Source organism: Procambarus clarkii, chromosome 64 (genome assembly GCF_040958095.1).
Source record: "Procambarus clarkii isolate CNS0578487 chromosome 64, FALCON_Pclarkii_2.0, whole genome shotgun sequence".
In the NCBI taxonomy this organism is placed as follows: domain Eukaryota; kingdom Metazoa; phylum Arthropoda; class Malacostraca; order Decapoda; family Cambaridae; genus Procambarus; species Procambarus clarkii.
This window is the reverse complement of record NC_091213.1, coordinates 1,717,064-1,741,803: the sequence shown is the minus strand read 5'-3', so window position 1 is coordinate 1,741,803 and position 24,740 is coordinate 1,717,064. Positions and strand designations below refer to the sequence as shown.

The window sequence follows — 24,740 nt, the reverse complement described above, 5'->3', positions numbered from 1 at the left end:
TGTTCTTAAACAAATAGTAAAACTCAAACCAAACAAATCCCCAGGGCCGGATGAAGTGTTTGCCTAGGGTGCTTAAAGAATGCAAAGAGGAGCTTTGTGACCCACTGTCAACCATATTTAATAAATCAATAGAGTCAGGCAGAGTGCCAGAGTTTTGGAAAGTTGCTAATGTGATACCAGTTTTTAAGAAAGGAGATAGATCACTTGCGTCTAACTATCGACCAATTAGCCTAACGTCTATTGTGGGAAAGTTACTCGAATCTATAATAGCAAATAAAATTCGTCTTCATCTTGAAAAACATAAATTAATAATTGAGTCTCAACATGGTTTTATAAATGGCCGTTCATGTTTAACAAATTTGTTATCTTTTTATTCTAGCATTGTTGAGGCAGTTGATAGTGGTAAGGATTGCGATGTTGTATACCTTGACTTTAGCAAAGCTTTTGATACAGTGCCACATGAAAGACTGATTAAAAAAATAGAGTCTCATGGTATTGGGGGTGCTATATTAAGCTGGATTAGGGCATGGCTATACCAAAGGAAACAGAGAGTTAGTATAAATGGAATCAAGTCAGAGTGGGAAAATGTTGTAAGTGGAGTGCCTCAAGGCTCTGTCCTGGGACCTCTGTTGTTTATAATATATATAAATGATTTAGATTCAGGTTTGAGTAGCAACATTTGCAAATTTGCCGATGATACGAAAATCGGTAGGGAAATTAATTCGGAGGAGGACTCACTATCACTTCAAGTTGATCTAGATAGGGTTTTGAAATGGTCAAAGGATTGGCAGATGCAGTTTAATGCTGATAAATGTAAAGTTCTGAGGTTAGGTAATGATGATAGAGTTACAAGATACGAGCTAGATGGTGTTGTGATTGCGAAGTCGGATTGCGAAAGGGATCTGGGAGTTATGATTAGTAAGAATTTAAAACAAAAGGATCAATGCATAAATGTTCGTAATAAGGCAAATCGGACACTTGGATTTATTAATCGCAGCGTTAGTAACAAGACACCTGGTGTGGTTCTCAAGCTATATCTTGCTCTAGTTAGGCCCCATTTAGATTATGCAGTTCAGTTTTGGTCGCCATATTATAGAATGGATATAAATTCACTTGAACGTGTCCAGCGTAGGATGACTAAGTTAATTCCCCAAATTAGAAATCTTTCATATGAAGAAAGATTAACAAAGCTTAAGTTGCATTCACTGGAAAGGCGAAGAGTTAGGGGTGACATGATAGAGGTTTACAAGTGGATGAATGGACATAACCGGGGGGATATTAATAGGGTATTAAAAGTATCAACACAGGACAGAACACGAAACAATGGATATAAATTGGATAAGTTTAGATTTAGGAAAGACTTGGGTAAATACTGGTTCAGTAACAGGGTTGTTGATTTGTGGAACCAATTGCCGCGTAACATTGTGGAGGTGGGGTCCCTCGATTGTTTCAAGCACGGGTTGGACAAGTATATGAGTGGGATTGGGTGGTTATAGAATAGGAGCTGCCTCGTATGGGCCAATAGGCCTTCTGCAGTTACGTTTGTTCTTATGTTCTTATGTTCTTCTTATGTCCCAGGTCAGAGCCTTGAGGCACTCACTCCACTAACAACATTATCCCACTGATTGATCGATGAAGATTAAGCCACCCAAAAGGTGGTACGGGCATGAATAGCCCGTGTGTGGTGGCCCTTTTGAACCATTACCAGTATCAACAGCTGATACTGGAGATCTGTAGAGGTATTATCCCACTCTGACTTAACCCCATTTATACTAACTCTCTGTTTCCTTTGGAATAGCCATGCCCTAATTCAACTTACTATAGCACCCCCAATACCATGAACCTCTATTTTTTTAATCAGTCTTTCATGTGGCACTGTATCAAAAGCTTTGCTAAAGTCAAGGTACACAACATCACAATCCTTACCACTATCAACTGCTTCAACTATGCTGGAATAAAAAGATAGCAAATTTGTTAAACATGAACGGCCATTTATAAAACCATGCTGCGACTCACATATTAATTTATTAACCGCTCCTGTGCCAGGTAACTTACCTGGCACAGGAGCGGTTGTGTGTGAAACGAACTCCTAACTGTCTGTTATAAGTAGAAGTAGGAATTAAGAGGAAATAAGAAGTTAGCCGTTGATTGATTGATAAGGATTAAGCCACCCAAGAGGTGGCACGGGCATGAATAGCCCATAAGTGGTACAATTTTTTGTTCAGTAAATCTTTTCAGCGTTCTGAGGTCGCATTTAATCGTCAAGCTGTTAGGCGTTGCCTTATTGTAGTATCTTATATTCCATGTGGCTAGGAAGAATCTAAATGCATTCATGTATTAGAAGAGGTGTAGTATAGTTATATGTATTGTAGCGGCTTAAGCGCCATCACCTGAGGTCGGAGTCGGGATTACCAAGAAATTGGGAAGCACTAATTAATAGTAATATTGAATTCCTGGAACCTGAGAGATGTTACCAGGAATCCCGTTGGATTATTAATACTTAATGGCGGATTAAGGCCAGGTTGCTAGGTTGAGCTTCCCAGTGTAAGTTTAACTAATATGATGTAATACAAATAATGTAGCCTCTAGCCTAGCCTCTAACATGGCGGCTGCGGCCATGCTGTTACCCTTAAGGTTAATTGTAAAGTTTATGATTTATCTATTAGTTTCAGTAAAGAAAACCATTATATGTAATTAGGAATTCATTTTGGTAATCATTGTGAGAGTTGGGTTTTAGTTTCTAACATAGAGAAATGACTGATGCTTTATCATGCATCTGGCAACCTCGCGTGACTCAGGCCACCACGGTTCATGTGTTAAATGTATATGTGTTAAATTATATGTGTTAATTGTTAATAGTTAGCTCCATTGTGTTCAATGATTGTTACTAAAATTACTAGCTTACATCTGCTGAACAGTTCTAAGCAAATGATTAAGTAGATGGACTATTATATTAATATTTAACTAGACCGGCGTCCGAACGTATATGTCACGTTCGAACTCGGCATCAGTGTTTGTAAAAGCGCGTGCGCGCATGATTCGTTCTCTCTCCTCCTCTGAGTGTGTGTTGGACGGGTGCGAAGTGATGACCGATCTGTCTATTAGACGGAGTTGAGTGTGGTTTTTATTATTATTTTAACCATTTGTGTTTTTATATCGAAGATCATCAATGGAGCGTCGCGTAATATTAGGTAAGTGACCCATGTTGGGGATGTATATATTGAAGAGTGGGTCTCACCTTCACTGTATATAGGGCCAGGTAAGTCCACTACGGGCTCACCATAGCCCGTGCTACTTGCAACTTTTGTTCCCAGTAGCTGACTCTAAAACATGATTCCTTCTCATTCGTTTCTCGGGCACGGAGGAGAGCGTTGTCTGATCTTCAAAGTGAAGCCATGTGGCTGCTAGGTGAAGTACAGCTGCTTGTTTTGTGTAAATAGGATAAGTTTCAAGTGCTTTATTTTAGTGTGAGTGTGTAAGCCTATTTCATTGACCCGTGCAGTGTGTGGAACAGTATTTGTACAAATCCACAAGGGCCGTGATAAGGATTCGAACCTGCGTCCGGGAGCATCCCAGCCACTGCCTTAATCGACTGAGTTACGACAGGGTTAAAAGAGTTGAAACCGAAGTTCATTTGATGCATCACGTTAGTGTGATCTCTGTGTGTAAAGTCGTATTTGTAATCCCCAGTTAATTCTTACCCATGTCTCTGTTCCTTCAGAGCGAGCCACGTGGTGTACTTCTTGTCTGTTGATTACTTCTTTGTATTGTTGATGATTGATAAAGATTAAGCCACCCAAGAGGTGGCACGGGCACGAATAGCCCGTAAGTGGTGGCCCTTTTGAACCATTACCAGTATCAAGAGCTGATACTGGAGACCTGTGGAGGCGCGACTGCACCCTGCGTGACGGGAGATGTCTCCCGTGTGTTTGTATTGTGTGTGAGCTCTGTAAATGTACTGGAGACAGACGGTCCCATCATTCATTAACCATTACTATCTAGGCCTCCTGTTTGGAGGGGGGAACTGATCGGGCTCTGTGCTATTCTTCAACATTATTTAGACAGGCTCGTGACATGGACACACCGCCATAAGTGACAGTATTGGGCAGCGCCACTCATCCTGTGAGTGGACACACCGCCATAGTGACAGTATTGGGCAGCGCCACTCATCCTGTGAGTGGACACACCGCCATAAGTGACAGTATTGGGCAGCGCCACTCATCCTGTGAGTGGACACACCGCCATAAGTGACAGTATTGGGCAGCGCCACTCATCCTGTGAGTGGACACACCGCCATAATGACAGTATTGGGCAGCGCCACTCATCCTGTGAGTGGACACACCGCCATAATGACAGTATTGGGCAGCGCCACTCATCCTGTGAGTGGACACACCGCCATAGTGACAGTATTGGGCAGCGTCACTCATCCTGTGAGTGGACACACCGCCATAATGACAGTATTGGGCAGCGCCACTCATCCTGTGAGTGGACACACCGCCATAGTGACAGTATTGGGCAGCGCCACTCATCCTGTGAGTGGACACACCGCCATAGTGACAGTATTGGGCAGCGCCACTCATCCTGTGAGTGGACACACCGCCATAGTGACAGTATTGGGCAGCGCCACTCATCCTGTGAGTGGACACACCGCCATAGTGACAGTATTGGGCAGCGCCACTCATCCTGTGAGTGGACACACCGCCATAGTGACAGTATTGGGCAGCGTCACTCATCCTGTGAGTGGACACACCGCCATAATGACAGTATTGGGCAGCGCCACTCATCCTGTGAGTGGACACACCGCCATAATGACAGTATTGGGCAGCGCCACTCATCCTGTGAGTGGACACACCGCCATAGTGACAGTATTGGGCAGCGCCACTCATCCTGTGAGTGGACACACCGCCATAATGACAGTATTGGGCAGCGCCACTCATCCTGTGAGTGGACACACCGCCATAGATGACAGTATTAGGGCAGCGTCACTCATCCTGTGAGTGGACACACCGCCATAGTGACAGTATTAGGCAGCGCCACTCATCCTGTGAGTGGACACACCGCCATAGTGACAGTATTGGGCAGCGTCACTCATCCTGTGAGTGTACACACCGCCATAGTGACAGTATTGGGCAGCGCCACTCATCCTGTGAGGGGACACACCGCCATAGTGACAGTATTGGGCAGCGCCACTCATCCTGTGAGTGGACACACCGCCATAGTGACAGTATTGGGCAGCGTCACTCATCCTGTGAGTGGACACACCGCCATAGTGACAGTATTGGGCAGCGCCACTCATCCTGTGAGTGGACACACCGCCATAGTGACAGTATTGGGCAGCGTCACTCATCCTGTGAGTGGACACACCGCCATAGTGACAGTATTGGGCAGCGCCACTCATCCTGTGAGTGGACACACCGCCATAGTGACAGTATTGGGCAGCGTCACTCATCCTGTGAGTGGACACACCGCCATAGTGACAGTATTGGGCAGCGTCACTCATCCTGTGAGTGGACACACCGCCATAGTGACAGTATTGGGCAGCGTCACTCATCCTGTGAGTGGACACACCGCCATAGTGACAGTATTGGGCAGCGCCACTCATCCTGTGAGTGTACACACCGCCATAGTGACAGTATTGGGCAGCGTCACTCATCCTGTGAGTGGACACACCGCCATAGTGACAGTATTGGGCAGCGCCACTCATCCTGTGAGTGGACACACCGCCATAGTGACAGTATTGGGCAGCGTCACTCATCCTGTGAGTGGACACACCGCCATAGTGACAGTATTGGGCAGCGGCACTCATCCTGTGAGTGGACACACCGCCATAGTGACAGTATTGGGCAGCGTCACTCATCCTGTGAGTGGACACACCGCCATAGTGACAGTATTGGGCAGCGTCACTCATCCTGTGAGTGGACACACCGCCATGGTGACAGTATTGGGCAGCGTCACTCATCCTGTGAGTGGACACACCGCCATAGTGACAGTATTGGGCAGCGTCACTCATCATGTGAGTGGACACACCGCCATAGTGACAGTATTGGGCAGCGTCACTCATCCTGTGAGTGAACACACCGCCATAGTGACAGTATTGGGCAGCGTCACTCATCCTGTGAGTGAACACACCGCCATAGTGACAGTATTGGGCAGCGTCACTCATCCTGTGAGTGGACACACCGCCATAGTGACAGTATTGGGCAGCGTCACTCATCCTGTGAGTGGACACACCGCCATAGTGACAGTATTGGGCAGCGCCACTCATCCTGTGAGTGGACACACCGCCATAGTGACAGTATTGGGCAGCGTCACTCATCCTGTGAGTGGACACACCGCCATAGTGACAGTATTGGGCAGCGTCACTCATCCTGTGAGTGGACACACCGCCATAGTGACAGTATTGGGCAGCGTCACTCATCCTGTGAGTGGACACACCGCCATAGTGACAGTATTGGGCAGCGTCACTCATCCTGTGAGTGGACACACCGCCATAGTGACAGTATTGGGCAGCGCCACTCATCCTGTGAGTGGACACACCGCCATAATGACAGTATTGGGCAACGCCACTCATCCTGTGAGTGGACACACCGCCATAGTGACAGTATTGGGCAGCGTCACTCATCCTGTGAGTGGACACACCGCCATAGTGACAGTATTGGGCAGCGCCACTCATCCTGTGAGTGGACACACCGCCATAGTGACAGTATTGGGCAGCGCCACTCATCCTGTGAGTGGACACACCGCCATAGTGACAGTATTGGGCAGCGCCACTCATCCTGTGAGTGGACACACCGCCATAGTGACAGTATTGGGCAGCGCCACTCATCCTGTGAGTGGACACACCGCCATAGTGACAGTATTGGGCAGCGCCACTCATCCTGTGAGTGGACACACCGCCATAGTGACAGTATTGGGCAGCGCCACTCATCCTGTGAGTGGACACACCGCCATAGTGACAGTATTGGGCAGCGCCACTCATCCTGTGAGTGGACACACCGCCATAGTGACAGTATTGGGCAGCGCCACTCATCCTGTGAGTGGACACCGCCATAGTGACAGTATTGGGCAGCGCCACTCATCCTGTGAGTGGACACACCGCCATAGTGACAGTATTGGGCAGCGCCACTCATCCTGTGAGTGGACACACCGCCATAGTGACAGTATTGGGCAGCGCCACTCATCCTGTGAGTGGACACACCGCCATAGTGACAGTATTGGGCAGCGCCACTCATCCTGTGAGTGGACACACCGCCATAGTGACAGTATTGGGCAGCGCCACTCATCCTGTGAGTGGACACACCGCCATAGTGACAGTATTGGGCAGCGCCACTCATCCTGTGAGTGGACACACCGCCATAGTGACAGTATTGGGCAGCGTCACTCATCCTGTGAGTGGTCACACCGCCATAGTGACAGTATTGGGCAGCGTCACTCATCCTGTGAGTGGACACACCGCCATAGTGACAGTATTGGGCAGCGCCACTCATCCTGTGAGTGGACACACCGCCATAGTGACAGTATTGGGCAGCGCCACTCATCCTGTGAGTGGACACACCGCCATAGTGACAGTATTGGGCAGCGTCACTCATCCTGTGAGTGGACACACCGCCATAGTGACAGTATTGGGCAGCGTCACTCATCCTGTGAGTGGACACACCGCCATAGTGACAGTATTGGGCAGCGTCACTCATCCTGTGAGTGGACACACCGCCATAGTGACAGTATTGGGCAGCGTCACTCATCCTGTGAGTGGACACACCGCCATAGTGACAGTATTGGGCAGCGTCACTCATCCTGTGAGTGGACACACCGCCATAGTGACAGTATTGGGCAGCGCCACTCATCCTGTGAGTGTACACACCGCCATAGTGACAGTATTGGGCAGCGTCACTCATCCTGTGAGTGGACACACCGCCATAGTGACAGTATTGGGCAGCGTCACTCATCCTGTGAGTGGACACACCGCCATAGTGACAGTATTGGGCAGCGCCACTCATCCTGTGAGTGGACACACCGCCATAGTGACAGTATTGGGCAGCGTCACTCATCCTGTGAGTGGACACACCGCCATAGTGACAGTATTGGGCAGCGGCACTCATCCTGTGAGTGGACACACCGCCATAGTGACAGTATTGGGCAGCGTCACTCATCCTGTGAGTGGACACACCGCCATAGTGACAGTATTGGGCAGCGTCACTCATCCTGTGAGTGGACACACCGCCATGGTGACAGTATTGGGCAGCGTCACTCATCCTGTGAGTGGACACACCGCCATAGTGACAGTATTGGGCAGCGTCACTCATCCTGTGAGTGGACACACCGCCATAGTGACAGTATTGGGCAGCGTCACTCATCATGTGAGTGGACACACCGCCATAGTGACAGTATTGGGCAGCGTCACTCATCCTGTGAGTGAACACACCGCCATAGTGACAGTATTGGGCAGCGTCACTCATCCTGTGAGTGGACACACCGCCATAGTGACAGTATTGGGCAGCGCCACTCATCCTGTGAGTGAACATACCGCCATAGTGACAGTATTGGGCAGTGTCACTCATCCTGTGAGTGGACACACCGCCATAGTGACAGTATTGGGCAGCGCCACTCATCCTGTGAGTGGACACACCGCCATAGTGACAGTATTGGGCAGCGCCACTCATCCTGTGAGTGGACACACCGCCATAGTGACAGTATTGGGCAGCGCCACTCATCCTGTGAGTGGACACCGCCATAGTGACAGTATTGGGCAGCGCCACTCATCCTGTGAGTGGACACACCGCCATAGTGACAGTATTGGGCAGCGCCACTCATCCTGTGAGTGGACACACCGCCATAGTGACAGTATTGGGCAGCGCCACTCATCCTGTGAGTGGACACACCGCCATAGTGACAGTATTGGGCAGCGCCACTCATCCTGTGAGTGGACACACCGCCATAGTGACAGTATTGGGCAGCGCCACTCATCCTGTGAGTGGACACACCGCCATAGTGACAGTATTGGGCAGCGTCACTCATCCTGTGAGTGGTCACACCGCCATAGTGACAGTATTGGACAGCGCCACTCATCCTGTGAGTGGACACACCACCATAGTGACAGTATTGGGCAGCGTCACTCATCCTGTGAGTGGACACACCGCCATAGTGACAGTATTGGACAGCGCCACTCATCCTGTGAGTGGACACACCGCCATAGTGACAGTACTGGGCAGCGCCACTCATTCTGTGGGTACTGGGCGCAATGCAATGAACAATGCAAGGGGCGTGATAACAATGCAAGGGACGTGACAACAATGCAAGGGGCGTGACAACAATGCAAGGGGCGTGACAACAATGCAAGGGGCGTGATAACAATGCAAGGGGCGTGATAACAATGCAAGGGACGTGACAACAATGCAAGGGACGCGACAACAATGCAAGGGGCGTGACAACAATGCAAGGGGCGTGACAACAATGCAAGGGGCGTGACAACGATGCACGGGGCGTGACAACGATGCAAGGGGCGTGACAACAATGCAAGGGATGTGACAACCATGCAAGGGACGCGACAACAATGCAAGGGGCGTGACAACAATGCAAGGGGCGTGACAACAATGCAAGGGATGTGACAACGATGCAAGGGGCGTGACAACAATGCAAGGGATGTGACAACGATGCAAGGGACGCGACAACAATGCAAGGGGCGTGACAACAATGCAAGGGACGTGACAACGATGCAAGGGGCGTGACAACGATGCAAGGGGCGTGACAACGATGCAAGGGGCGTGACAACAATGCAAGGGATGTGACAACGATGCAAGGGACGCGACAACAATGCAAGGAGCGTGACAACAATGCAAGGGATGTGACAACGATGCAAGGGGCGTGACAACAATGCAAGGGACACGAGAACAATGCAAGGGACGTGACAACAATGGAAGGGGCGTGACAACAATGGAAGAGGCGTGACAACGATGCAAGGGACGTGGCAACAATGCAAGGGGCGTGACAACAATGCAAGGGACACGAGAACAATGCAAGGGACGTGACAACAATGGAAGGGGCGTGACAACAATGGAAGGGGCGTGACAACAATGGAAGAGGCGTGACAACAATGCAAGGGGCGTGACAACAATGCAAGGGGCGTGACAACGATGCAAGGGGCGCGACAACAATGCAAGGGGCGTGACAACAATGCAAGGGTGTGACAACAATGCAAGGGACGTGACAACAATGCAAGGGACGCGACAACAATGCAAGGGACGTGACAACAATGCAAGGGACGCGACTACAATTCAAGGGACGTGACAACAATGGAAGGGACGTGACAACAATGGAAGGGGCGTGACAACAATGCAAGGAGCGTGACAACAATGGAAGGGGCGTGACAACGATGCAAGGGACGTGACAACAATGCAAGGGGCGTGGCAACGATGCAAGGGGCGTGGCAACAATGGAAGGGGCGTGACAACAATGCAAGGAGCGTGACAACAATGGAAGGGGCGTGACAACGATGCAAGGGACGTGACAACAATGCAAGGGGCGTGGCAACGATGCAAGGGGCGTGGCAACAACGCAAGGGGCGTGACAACGATGCAAGGGGCGTGACAACAATGCAAGGGGCGTGACAACAATGCAAGGGGCGTGGCAACAATGCAAGGGACGTGACAACGATGCAAGAGGCGTGACAACAATGCAAGGGACGTGACAACGATGCAAGAGGCGTGACAACAATGCAAGGGGCGTAACAACAATGCAAGGGGCGTGGCAACAATGCAAGGGACGTGACAACGATGCAAGAGGCGTGACAACAATGCAAGGGACGTGGCAACGATGCAAGAGGCGTGACAACAATGCAAGGGACGTGACAACAATGCAAGGGGTGTGACAACGATACAAGGGACGTGACAACGATGCAAGAGGCGTGACAACAATGCAAGGGACGTGACAACAATGCAAGGGGTGTGACAACGATACAAGGGACGTGACAACGATACAAGGGACGTGACAACGATACAAGGGACGTGACAACAATGCAAGGGGTGTGACAACGATACAAGGGACGTGACAACGATGCAAGAGGCGTGACAACAATGCAAGGGACGTGACAACAATGCAAGGGGTGTGACAACGATACAAGGGACGTGACAACGATACAAGGGACGTGACAACGATACAAGGGACGTGACAACAATGCAAGGGACGTGACAACAATGCAAGGGGTGTGACAACGATACAAGGGACGTGACAACGATGCAAGAGGCGTGACAACAATGCAAGGGACGTGACAACAATGCAAGGGGTGTGACAACGATACAAGGGACGTGACAACGATACAAGGGACGTGACAACGATACAAGGGACGTGACAACAATGCAAGGGACGTGACAACAATGCAAGGGACGTGACAACAATGCAAGGGGTGTGACAACAATGCAAGGGACGTGACAACAATGCAAGGGGTGTGACAACGATACAAGGGACGTGACAACGATACAAGGGACGTGACAACGATGCAAGAGGCGTGACAACAATGCAAGGGACGTAACAACTGTGGGGAAATCTGACTAGTTTAATCCTAATAAAATGTATAATTCTATAAATGCAAATAATGATTAAATCTAAGATAGCTCGAAGGACCATAAAATATGTTAAATGAGAGAACCAGTGGCTTATGGATCTCTACGATTATATGTAATTAAATTCTGTTATTCTATTAGCAATGAACCGTATATTCTTTATCTTCCAGAACCAGTTTCCCATGACACATTTTTGGGGGCATTCTATGAGATTAATCTATGTGCAACATAGATTATGTAATAATAATGATAATATGCACACACAGATTGTGATAAAACAATACAAGGGACACGACAACAATACAAGGGGCACGACAACAATACAAGGGACACGACAACAATACAAGGGACACGACAACAATACAAGGGACACGACAACAATACAAGGGGCACGACAACAATACAAGGGACACGACAACAATACAAGGGACACGACAACAATACAAGGGACACGACAACAATGCAAGGGGCGTGACAACAATACAAGGGACACGACAACAATGCAAGGGGCGTGACAACAATACAAGGGACACGACAACAATACAAGGGGCACGACAACAATACAAGGGACACGACAACAATACAAGGGACACGACAACAATACAAGGGACACGACAACAATACAAGGGGCACGACAACAATACAAGGGACACGACAACAATACAAGGGACACGACAACAATACAAGGGACACGACAACAATGCAAGGGACACGACAACAATACAAGGGACACGACAACAATGCAAGGGACACGACAACAATGCAAGGGACACGACAACAATACAAGGGACACGACAACAATACAAGGGACACGACAACAATACAAGGGACACGACAACAATGCAAGGGACACGACAACAATACAAGGGACACGACAACAATGCAAGGGACACGACAACAATGCAAGGGACACGACAACAATACAAGGGACACGACAACAATGCAAGGGACACGACAACAATACAAGGGACACGACAACAATGCAAGGGACACGACAACAATGCAAGGGACACGACAACAATACAAGGGACACGACAACAATACAAGGGACACGACAACAATACAAGGGGCACGACAACAATACAAGGGACACGACAACAATACAAGGGACACGACAACAATACAAGGGGCACGACAACAATACAAGGGACACGACAACAATACAAGGGACACGACAACAATACAAGGGACACGACAACAATACAAGGGACACGACAACAATACAAGGGACACGACAACAATACAAGGGGCACGACAACAATACAAGGGACACGACAACAATACAAGGGACACGACAACAATGCAAGGGACACGACAACAATACAAGGGACACGACAACAATACAAGGGACACGACAACAATACAAGGGACACGACAACAATGCAAGGGACACGACAACAATACAAGGGACACGACAACAATACAAGGGACACGACAACAATACAAGGGACACGACAACAATACAAGGGGCACGACAACAATACAAGGGACACGACAACAATACAAGGGACACGACAACAATACAAGGGGCACGACAACAATACAAGGGACACGACAACAATACAAGGGACACGACAACAATACAAGGGACACGACAACAATACAAGGGACACGACAACAATACAAGGGACACGACAACAATACAAGGGGCACGATAACAATACAAGGGACACGACAACAATACAAGGGACACGACAACAATACAAGGGACACGACAACAATGCAAGGGGCGTGACAACAATGCAAGGGGCGTGACAACAATGCAAGGGGCGTGACAACAATGCAAGGGGCGTGACAACAATGCAAGGGACACGACAACAATGCAAGGGACACGACAACAATGCAAGGGGCGTGACAACAATGCAAGGGACACGACAACAATACAAGGGGCACGACAACAATACAAGGGGCGTGACAACAATGCAAGGGACACGACAACAATGCAAGGGGCGTGACAACAATGCAAGGGACACGACAACAATGCAAGGGACACGACAACAATGCAAGGGGCGTGACAACAATGCAAGGGGCACGACAACAATACAAGGGGCACGACAACAATACAAGGGGCACGACAACAATACAAGGGACACGACAACAATACAAGGGGCACGACAACAATACAAGGGACACGACAACAATACAAGGGACACGACAACAATACAAGGGACACGACAACAATGCAAGGGGCGTGACAACAATGCAAGGGGCGTGACAACAATGCAAGGGACACGACAACAATGCAAGGGGCGTGACAACAATGCAAGGGACACGACAACAATACAAGGGACACGACAACAATGCAAGGGGCGTGACAACAATGCAAGGGACACGACAACAATACAAGGGACACGACAACAATACAAGGGACACGACAACAATACAAGGGGCACGACAACAATGCAAGGGACACGACAACAATACAAGGGACACGACAACAAGTTAAGGGGCGTGACAACAATGCAAGGGGCGTGACAACAATGCAAGGGACACGACAACAATGCAAGGGACACGACAACAATGCAAGGGGCGTGACAACAATGCAAGGGACACGACAACAATGCAAGGGGCACGACAACAATACAAGGGGCGTGACAACAATGCAAGGGACACGACAACAATGCAAGGGGCGTGACAACAATGCAAGGGACACGACAACAATGCAAGGGACACGACAACAATGCAAGGGGCGTGACAACAATGCAAGGGACACGACACCAATGCAAGGGACACGACAACAATGCAAGGGGCACGACAACAATACAAGGGACACGAGAACAATGCAAGGGGCACGACAACAATACAAGGGGCACGACAACAATACAAGGGACACGACAACAATACAAGGGACACGACAACAATACAAGGGACACGACAACAATACAAGGGACACGACAACAATACAAGGGACACGACAACAATACAAGGGGCACGACAACAATACAAGGGGCACGACAACAATACAAGGGACACGACAACAATACAAGGGGCACGACAACAATACAAGGGGCACGACAACAATACAAGGGGCACGACAACAATACAAGGGACACGACAACAATGCAAGGGACACGACAACAATACAAGGGACACGACAACAATACAAGGGACACGACAACAATACAAGGGGCACGACAACAATACAAGGGACACGACAACAATACAAGGGGCACGACAACAATACAAGGGGCACGACAACAATACAAGGGGCACGACAACAATACAAGGGGCACGACAACAATACAAGGGACACGACAACAATGCAAGGGACACGACAACAATGCAAGGGACACGACAACAATACAAGGGACACGACAACAATGCAAGGGGCGTGACAACAATGCAAGGGGCGTGACAACAATGCAAGGGACACGACAACAATGCAAGGGGCGTGACAACAATGCAAGGCGAGCTATAACAAGCCTATCACCTGACAACCCGTTCTCCTAAGGTTTCCCAACATCAAGAAAACGGTCAATTTAAAGTGCTCTTATTCTAACCCACCAGAGGACCGAAAACAGAAAACGGTCCAGTACGACACTTTCGCCAGATGCTTCTATTTTCTAGTACGACAATTCTTGGTCTACGAGTTTTGGCCCAACGCATACGAGCGAAATGCGACGTTCTTTGTAGGAGGACACGTTTGAGGAGAAGCCATGGTGATACTAGGAAGGTTAGGTTAGGTTAGAAAGGCCGCGTCTCCAGCTACGACAGGGAGACGTGTCAGTGTGGAGTGAGGCAGGGCGGGTTCCCTCAGGTATTACTGCACGCCGCTACTCTTCCACCAGGTCCCAGTCCGCCTGTGTAGTGGAGGTCGTCACCACATGATGCCTCGGTGTATATTCTCTCACACTGACGAGCTTATGACAAGAACATAATTTACACAATTTTCATGAGAAAGTACATGAGTGGACTGGCAGGAGAGGCGACCAAGCTAGCTATAATGCGAGATGGAGCGCCACGCTGCATGTAACAGTACCAGTGTATGGCCATTGGTGTTACCGTTAGGGAGAATACGTGCTGAGAGGAAGGTTGGGCGTGCCAGAAGTGTACTACTGTCTTTCCACCCCTGGCCTCGGCGCACAGGTAAATATACTACAACCCCTCTCTGATGCTCATCACCTGTGCACAGGTGCTCAGCCGCTTCCTCGTACACATTGTATACATTCTTTATGAGATACACGGCAAAACACGAGTGATAATATTTAACCTGTAACTCCCGATACACTCCCGAAGGCTCGTGGCGTATCTAACCTCTTCCTGTGAATGACAGTACTTAAAGTGACTATATATGATGTTGATGAACGTACCCTGAGGTACACGGGGTGTTGGTCAACGTGCCCTGAGGTACACGGGGTGTTGGTCAACGTGCCCTGAGGTACACGGGGTGTTGGTCAACGTGCCCTGAGGTACACGGGGTGTTGGTCAACGTGCCCTGAGGTACACGGGGTGTTGGTCAACGTGCCCTGAGGTACACGGGGTGTTGGTCAACGTGCCCTGAGGTACACGGGGTGTTGGTCAACGTGCCCTGAGGTACACGGGGTGTTGGTGTTGGTCAACGTACCCTGAGGTACACTGGGTGTTGGTCAACGTACCCTGAGGTACACTGGGTGTTGGTCAACATGCCCTGAGGTACACTGGGTGTTGGTCAACGTACCCTGAGGTACACTGGGTGTTGGTCAACATGCCCTGAGGTACACTGGGTGTTGGTCAACGTACCCTGAGGTACACGGGGTGTTGGTCAACGTGCCCTGAGGTACACTGGGTGTTGGTCAACGTGTCCTGAGGTACACGGGGTGTTGGTCAACGTACCCTGAGGTACACGGGGTGTTGGTCAACGTACCCTGAGGTACACTGGGTGTTGGTCAACGTGTCCTGAGGTACACGGGGTGTTGGTCAACGTACCCTGAGGTACACGGGGTGTTGGTCAACTTGCCCTGAGGTACACGGGGTGTTGGTCAACGTGTCCTGAGGTACACGGGGTGTTGGTCAACGTGCCCTGAGGTACACGGGGTGTTGGTCAACGTGCCCTGAGGTACACGGGGTGTTGGTCAACGTGCCCTGAGGTACACGGGGTGTTGGTCAACGTGCCCTGAGGTACACGGGGTGTTGGTCAACGTGCCCTGAGGTACACGGGGTGTTGGTCAACGTGCCCTGAGGTACACGGGGTGTTGGTCAACGTACCCTGAGGTACACGGGGTGTTGGTCAACGTACCCTGAGGTACACGGGGTGTTGGTCAACGTGCCCTGAGGTACACGGGGTGTTGGTCAACATGCCCTGAGGTACACGGGGTGTTGGTCAACGTACCCTGAGGTACACGAGGTGTTGGTCAACGTACCCTGAAGTACACGGGGTGTTGGTCAACGTGCCCTGAGGTACACGGGGTGTTGGTCAATGTGCCCTGAGGTACACGGGGTGTTGGTCACCGTGCCCTGAGGTACACGGGGTGTTGGTCAACGTGCCCTGAGGTACACGGGGTGTTGGTCAACGTACCCTGAGGTACACGGGGTGTTGGTCAACGTACCCTGAGGTACACGGGGTGTTGGTCAACGTACCCTGAGGTACACGGGGTGTTGGTCAACGTGCCCTGAGGTACACGGGGTGTTGGTCAACATGCTCTGAGGTACACGGGGTGTTGGTCAACGTACCCTGAGGTACATGAGGTGTTGGTCAACGTACCCTGAGGTACACGAGGTGTTGGTCAACGTGCCCTGAGGTACACGGGGTGTTGGTCAACGTGCCCTGAGGTACATGAGGTGTTGGTCAACGTACCCTGAGGTACACGGGGTGTTGGTCAACGTGCCCTGAGGTACACGGGGTGTTGGTCAACATGCTCTGAGGTACACGGGGTGTTGGTCAACATACCCTGAGGTACATGAGGTGTTGGTCAACGTACCCTGAGGTACACGAGGTGTTGGTCAACGTGCCCTGAGGTACACGGGGTGTTGGTCAACGTGCCCTGAGGTACATGAGGTGTTGGTCAACGTACCCTGAGGTACACGGGGTGTTGGTCAACGTGCCCTGAGGTACACGGGGTGTTGGTCAACATGCTCTGAGGTACACGGGGTGTTGGTCAACGTACCCTGAGGTACACGAGGTGTTGGTCAACGTACCCTGAGGTACACGAGGTGTTGGTCAACGTGCCCTGAGGTACATGAGGTGTTGGTCAACGTACCCTGAGGTACACGAGGTGTTGGTCAACGTGCCCTGAGGTACACGAGGTGTTGGTCAACGTACCCTGAGGTACACGAGGTGTTGGTCAACGTGCCCTGAGGGTCACCGTGCCCTGAGATGACTACATTCAGTGGTCATCTACACTACAGTATAGCCAGACCAACGACAACTCCCCTACGTTACACACTGACTCGCTCACTGACAGGTGTAGGGAAGGAGATACGTTTTCCAAGTCTTGCTGATATTAGTCATGTCGTGTCTGATTTGCAGTATGGGTCCTGCAACCCGTTCTCGCACTTTCTTAGTCAATAGTGACTTATTAAATAAGTGCATATGTGACATACTAATTTATTGTGAATATTTTAGTTTACCTTGAAAAGCTTCATAGAAAACACCGACCTTACGTAACCTTCTTAGTATGTTAATATAAGCATCTTATTGCTTCGTAATTGCAATTATTACTTAACCTATACCAATAATAGGTTAAGTAATAATTGTATACCAACTTGTACACCTATACCAATAATAGGTTAAGTAATAATTGTAATTACAAAGCAATAAGATGCTTATCTTAACATACTAAGAAGGTTAGGTAAGGTCGGTGTTTTCTATGAAGCTTTTCAATGTAAACTAAAATATTTACAATAAATTAGTATGTCACATATGCACGTATTTAATATGTCAATATTGATTATACGAAAGTGCGAGAACGGGTTGGGGTCCTGTGGCCCTCAACCGTTCCTGGTATGAAAGCTGGCTTAGGTCTGGGAGGATTTTTCTCTCTCTATTGAAGTTTAGAACTTTATATCTCCATGCTTGGATACAGTTGAGTACTTGTACCTGGTTGATGGGGTTCTGAGAGTTCTTCTACTTCCCAAGCCCAGCCTGGGGCCAGGCTTGACTTGTGAGAGCTTAGTCCATCAGGGTCACTGACTACAGGTAAACAAGTGTCCAACTTGTACAGTTGATTATCCATTTTTTTTTGTCCTTGAAGTCAAAGGCTCGTTTGACTATTCTCAAGGTTTGGTTGGCTTATTTTTTTAGAGTACTCCAACTCCCACTTCAGCAATGTTCAAAAACTGGTGACCATTTTTGGAAATATTGTAGATCTCCTTGCAAAGCCAATTCAATTTCTTTCTTTATTATGCACCCCATACCCATCCCGTGGGCGGTGGTATAAAGGATTACAGAGGCACATAATCGGTTTAGGAACTGAACCCTCTAGTTCGTTTAGCTAAGCCAATAACAATCTTTTGACGCTAGTTACAAAATTATTAATGTTATGTACACATACTCATGCATATATGTACATATACATATGTATACAAATATACATACACATACATATTTAATCACCCACTCAAATACACACATCAATACTCTTTTGTGTGACAAGTGATTCAACAAGAGGCTCACAACAGTCACTATACAAGGCACTTTACATCTATGGTGAGTCACACAGTTACTAGTCTTGCTCCACACCCACCCAACTGGGCGGCAGCTTTACAGTCATGTGCTCCACACCCACCCAACTGGGCGGCAGCTTTACAGTCATGTGCATGCATTACCTACAGTAGCAGTCTCCGTGGTGTAGTGGTAAGACACTCGCCTGGCGTTCCGCGAGCGCTATGTCATGGGTTCGTATCCTGGCCGGGGAGGATTTACTGGGCGCAATTCCTTAACTGTAGCCTCTGTTTAACGCAACAGTAAAATGTGTACTTGAATGAAAAAACGATTCTTCGCGGCAGGGGATCGTATTCCAGGGACCATAGGATTAAGGACTTGCCCGAAACGCTACGCGTACTAGTGGCTGTACAAGAATGTAACAACTCTTGTATATATCTCAAAGTAAGCAAATTTTGGATACTTCGCTAAGATTTCGGGCAGCACATCATTATGAATGAAGTACTTACACATTTCTTGGACACTATTGATGGTGTTATCTCTAAATTCCGCGATTTTATCACGTTCCATTATATTATGACACAAAGTATGCGAATAGTTCTGCTGACAGAGTTTACATTTAGTCAAATCTACATCAGCAGATGTTACAAACTGCCAGAGGTACTTGTAGCCGAGCCTAAGCCTAGCAGTGGTAACATCTAGAAGTCTGCTAACATTATTGGATGACCCATAGACGTTCGGTACTTCCTGCATAATAGAATGATAGATGGAGTAACTGGTGTGAATTTCACTTTGCCTCAAGTCTCCGAAATTTAGTTGATGTTCCCGGAATATTACTGCCCTCAGGCTGCTCAAAGGCAGTCCAAGTTGGTAATCAATTTCTCAAATAGTTTTCGCTTAGCTTCATTTGTAAATTTGATGATGTGGTTTGTAATATTCTCATCTGTCATTGATATACATAACAAAAAGGTTTGGTCCCGCTATGGAGATTTGCGGGACTCCACTCACTCAGCCTCTTCTCAGACCAAATCCATTGCCATGACACACCACACCCACCTCAAATCTCGCGTTATCTATATATTTGTGATGGTTTGAAAGCATATTACAGTTCCAGTAATAGTCTACACGTAAATTGGCTAATGAACCTTTGTCGTAAACAGAGATTATTATCAAGTTATAACTTTAATGTAATATGAATCGTCGGTTTAAAATATAAAATGTGCATGCTGAAAATATTTTGTTTAAAGAATTTGGTTTTCTGTGAGCGTAATTCGCGGGCACACTGAAATAGTTTTTGAATTTGATATTTCACATCATCATCAAAAATACATTGTATTAACATAACCAAATGTAATGAAACCAAACCTAACCTAACGGGGCCTGACAGCTGAGTGGACAGCCCTTCGGATTCGTTGTCCTGAGGTTTCGGGTTCGATCCCCAGTGGAGACGGAAACAAAATGGGCAGAGTTTCTTTCACTCTGGTGCCCCTGTTCACCTAGCAGTGAATAGGTACCTGGGAGTTAGACAGGTGCTACAGGCTGCTTCCTGGGGGTGTGTAACAAAAAAGAGGCCTGGTCGAGGACCGGGCCGCGGGGACGCTAAGCCCCGAAATCATCTCAAGATAACCTAACCATTGATAGAGGGTAGATAATAGCACAAATTATGCAGTCGTCCCAGTCCATTCTCATGAGGGGACCTCCTCCCTGAGGACAGGTTGACTAACCACATTTTCCCAGCCAGATTCATGTCCATTTAGGACGAGCCTCTGCTTTTATGTGTGTTTACCATTATTTTATTCATTCTAGTATTTTGCCATTTATTCACCTGCGTGTAATTTCCCTGCCAGTCTCTCATATGGTAGAGACTCCAGTTTTGGTAGTTTACAATTAAGGCCTCAGTAGCAGACACGGACATCTTGTAATTATTTTAATAAGCCTTCCAAAGGGCAGCAAAAACAAAATGATGTGCGGACCAACCAGGCTGTAGTTGACATGTGGGCCTGAGGGCCGCTCCAAGCAACAGCCTGTTGGATTAAGCTCTCAGAGGTGAACCCTGGCCTCAGGCCGGGCTTGGGGAGCAGAAGAGCTCTCAGAACCCCTTCCAGGGTACTCGGCCATGCACCTTTCCCCTATACCTCGACATGATATAAATTATTCAGTGGAATCGTTTTTTTTAAGGGCTATTCATGCCCGTGCCTCCTCTTGGGTGGCTTAATCTTCATCAATTAGTCAATCATCGTTGTTTGTTGTTTTAGATTTAGCTACTCTGCCCGAAATGTCCATGTAGCAAGGGCTATAGTGAGTCCGTAAAAATGGAATCACAGGTTGTATAATTTTATGTGGTGGTAGAAGGGTAAAGTGCGCGGCTGGGAATATCCTGATCACTGGTTCAAGCCACCTCAGTACTCCAATTGATTTTCGACAATGAACTTAATATTATTCAGGATAATATGGTAGTTCATTGAATATGGTATTTAGGAAGACATCCTAATCATTTATCCTTCATTTCATGTCCATATTAAAGAATAAAGAGCAATTTGTCTAATAGCTGCGTCTCATGAATCTATTCCTGCCTTGTGTGACTGCATTCCAAATTCGTACCATGATTAATATTTGAACCCTGAACCAAAGTGAACCTATGTATAATAATTGATGTAGTATATTGTAGCTTCAAGAAATATATACCTGTATGTGCTTCACTCTACAATTTAGACCTATTGTGTTGTGTATGACCCTCTGTCCTCTGTAGCAGTGAATACGAGCAGCGCCTCACTGTAGTAACACATAAATGAATTATTTAGATTAGGTAGAATGGTATATTACTTTTGTCAATAAAGATGTCAATAATCTATATAAATAAAAATGGAAATGTTCGTTTGTTCAAAATCGCTAATCTCCGAAAGTTCTTCACCGATTGCTTTGAAATTTTCACACAACGTTCCCTTCGCATCCGAGCAGGTTTTTATATGCTTACTATATAGATGTCACGTCTGTGACGGTAAAAAAATGTTTTTTCTGAAAAACTGTGTTTTTTATGTGAGGGAAATCTTCGAAATCTCTTTACCGATTGCTTTGAAATTTTGACACAACGTTGCACTCGAATAGGCGCGTCTTTTTATATATCTACTATATACATGCCTCACCTGTGACAGGCAAAAGCATGTTTTTTTTTTAAACAGCGCCATCTGTTGGACGTAAGAGCAACACACGCTATAATCTCTGAAAGTTCTTCATCGATTGCTTTGAAAATTTGACACAACATTGCATTCGAATAGGCGCATCTTTTTATATACCTACTATATAGATGCCACCCCTGTGACAGGTAAAAACATGCGTTTTTTAAAAACAGCGCCATCTGTTGCACATAATAGCAACATGCACACTATACTAAATATGTCACGAATTCCATTTCAATGTTTCTGATTGCATTGATAAATTTTATTTTCATAGATTTTTATTTATTTTATTTTTTATTTAATTATTTTGTGGGACATTGTGTTGGAATTGAGCTGTGTTGTTTACCATACCAATCATTTTGTAAGTATAAGTATAGAGTATTTACCTGTGACAGGTAAAACTATGCTTTTCTTGAAAAACAGTGCCATCTGTTGCATGTAAGAGCAACACACATGCTATATTAAATATGTTACAATTCCATTTTAATGTTTCTGATTGCATTGATAAATCGAATTTTCATAGATTTTTATTTATTTTCATTTTGATTTAATTATTTTGTGTGAATTGCGTTGGAATTGAGCTGTGTTGTTTACCATACTGTTCATTTCATGAGTATAGTTTTTTTTCATATTTTCATTTTATTTTAAATGTTTTTCTTATATTTCAGTGATGGGAACATCAGATCACTTAATGTTCCCAATTTTCTGGTGGGAACATCAGACCATTTGGGAAGGCATCGGACGAGGGAGTGAGGAATGGTGGGGATGACGAGGGGACGAAAGTGAGAGATGGTGGGGAGGACGAGGAGACAAGGGAGGGGGTAATGGTGGGGAAGGACGAGGGGACGGGGGAGTTTACGATGGTGGGGACGAGTGGATGGGGGAATGGAGGATGGTGGGGAGGACAAAGGGACAGGGGAGTGGGGCATGGTGGGAAGGAAGAGGGGATGGTGGGGGAAGACGAGGGGACGGTGGAGTAGGGAATGGTTGAGAGGTCGAGGAGACGGGTGAGGGGGGAATGGTGGGGAAGACTGGGGGACAGGGAAGGTGCTGAGCCACAGCAACGCGTGGCTGGGTACTGCTAGTAATAATAATAAATATGTCCTGCTACTGAGGTGGCACAAGTTTTATCTTCAGTCTATTGATAAATTAATATTTTGTTCTGTCTTTGCAGGTGTTTGGTTAATATTGGCGGTAGGAGAGCTTAAGTCAGGTGTGTGCCAAAGTATTAGCGAAGAGGCTGCTACCTTCACCCCGGCGTCTGCCTCGTATGCGGGGGTGACAGACGGGCGTGGGCAGCTGGAGACACGACACAGTCAACTGCTAGACAACACACTCACTGAGGAACCCACATTAGAGGTAAGGAGTTGGCGTACAATACCATCTATACCTCTTGTCTAACTCTTGTTGGTTCCGGGAATCATTGACCCTGCGGTCCGGTCTTTGATGAGGCCTCCTGGTTGGTGGTTCTGGTTAACTTAATTTTTAGACGCCGCTGCTCGAAGTCTGACGTATCAATCACAGCCCGATTGATCGGGTATCCGTCGTAGCTGTGGGGCCAAACATGGTTCAACATGACTGTAGTGTGATGTGATTTATTCAAAGAAAACTTCCTGTCCTTGTGCTTATTGCACAGCAGTTCTGACGCTTATGCACTCACCGTCAAACTTCATATGCTTTATTGAAATTTTAACCATCACAAAATTAGCCGTAACTTAGATAAGGTAAGTTGGGTTACTGAGGTTTAAATTCTTCTGGTTAGGCAAAACTACAGTATTTCACATTGGACACTTAACGAATTTATGGATATAGATAGGAGCTGCCTCGTATTGGGCCAATAGGCCTTTTGCAGTTACCTTCATTCATATTTTCTTATCTTTTTAAATTGAAGGAACTGGATGTTGTTGCACAGTCAACTCCCAATCTATTGGTCCCTGGTTCGATTCCCGAGCAGGGCGAATATGTTTCCTTACCCCAGATCTATTGGTTCACTTAGTAATAAATAGATACTGTACCTGGTAGTTAGTGGAACGTTGTGGGTTGCACACTGGAGGTCAGTCATTGCTGTAGGCTTCGTTATGCGAGCCCTTGCGAACCCCTGCCACCAGACTTAACATTATGACTCTTGAAGGAAAAAGAAGAAGAATCAGACTAACCCCCATCCGCTACACATCATTGAACAGATGAATATAGACGCAAACTTTGTATCTGACAGCTTCACATAGTTCACAGATGGATTAGTAGACCAGCAGGGACAAGAATCCGGAACTACAGGAAATTCTGAAGTTGGGAAGGCAACTACAGAATTTGTATTCTCAAATGGGTGTTCAAATTTACAGAGATGCTAGCCATCCAAAAAGCTTTGGAACTTGCTCTTGCTTAACACCAACAACTTTACATTGTTACTGTTATTACAGTATATATATATAT

General features: G+C 47.4%; 1 protein-coding gene across 1 annotated transcript in view; it reads left to right on the top strand.

Moving 5' to 3' along the window:
* The first annotated feature begins 3,056 nt into the window (after positions 1-3,056).
* The window catches only part of crb (cell polarity complex component crumbs), a 227,234-nt gene continuing 205,550 nt past the window's right edge, over positions 3,057-24,740 (top strand). The window contains exons 1-2 of the mRNA XM_045759691.2: positions 3,057-3,191; positions 23,485-23,669. Coding sequence (XP_045615647.2) covers positions 3,170-3,191; positions 23,485-23,669 — 207 coding nt within the window. The 5' untranslated portion in view covers positions 3,057-3,169. The remainder of the gene's footprint in view (positions 3,192-23,484; positions 23,670-24,740) is intronic.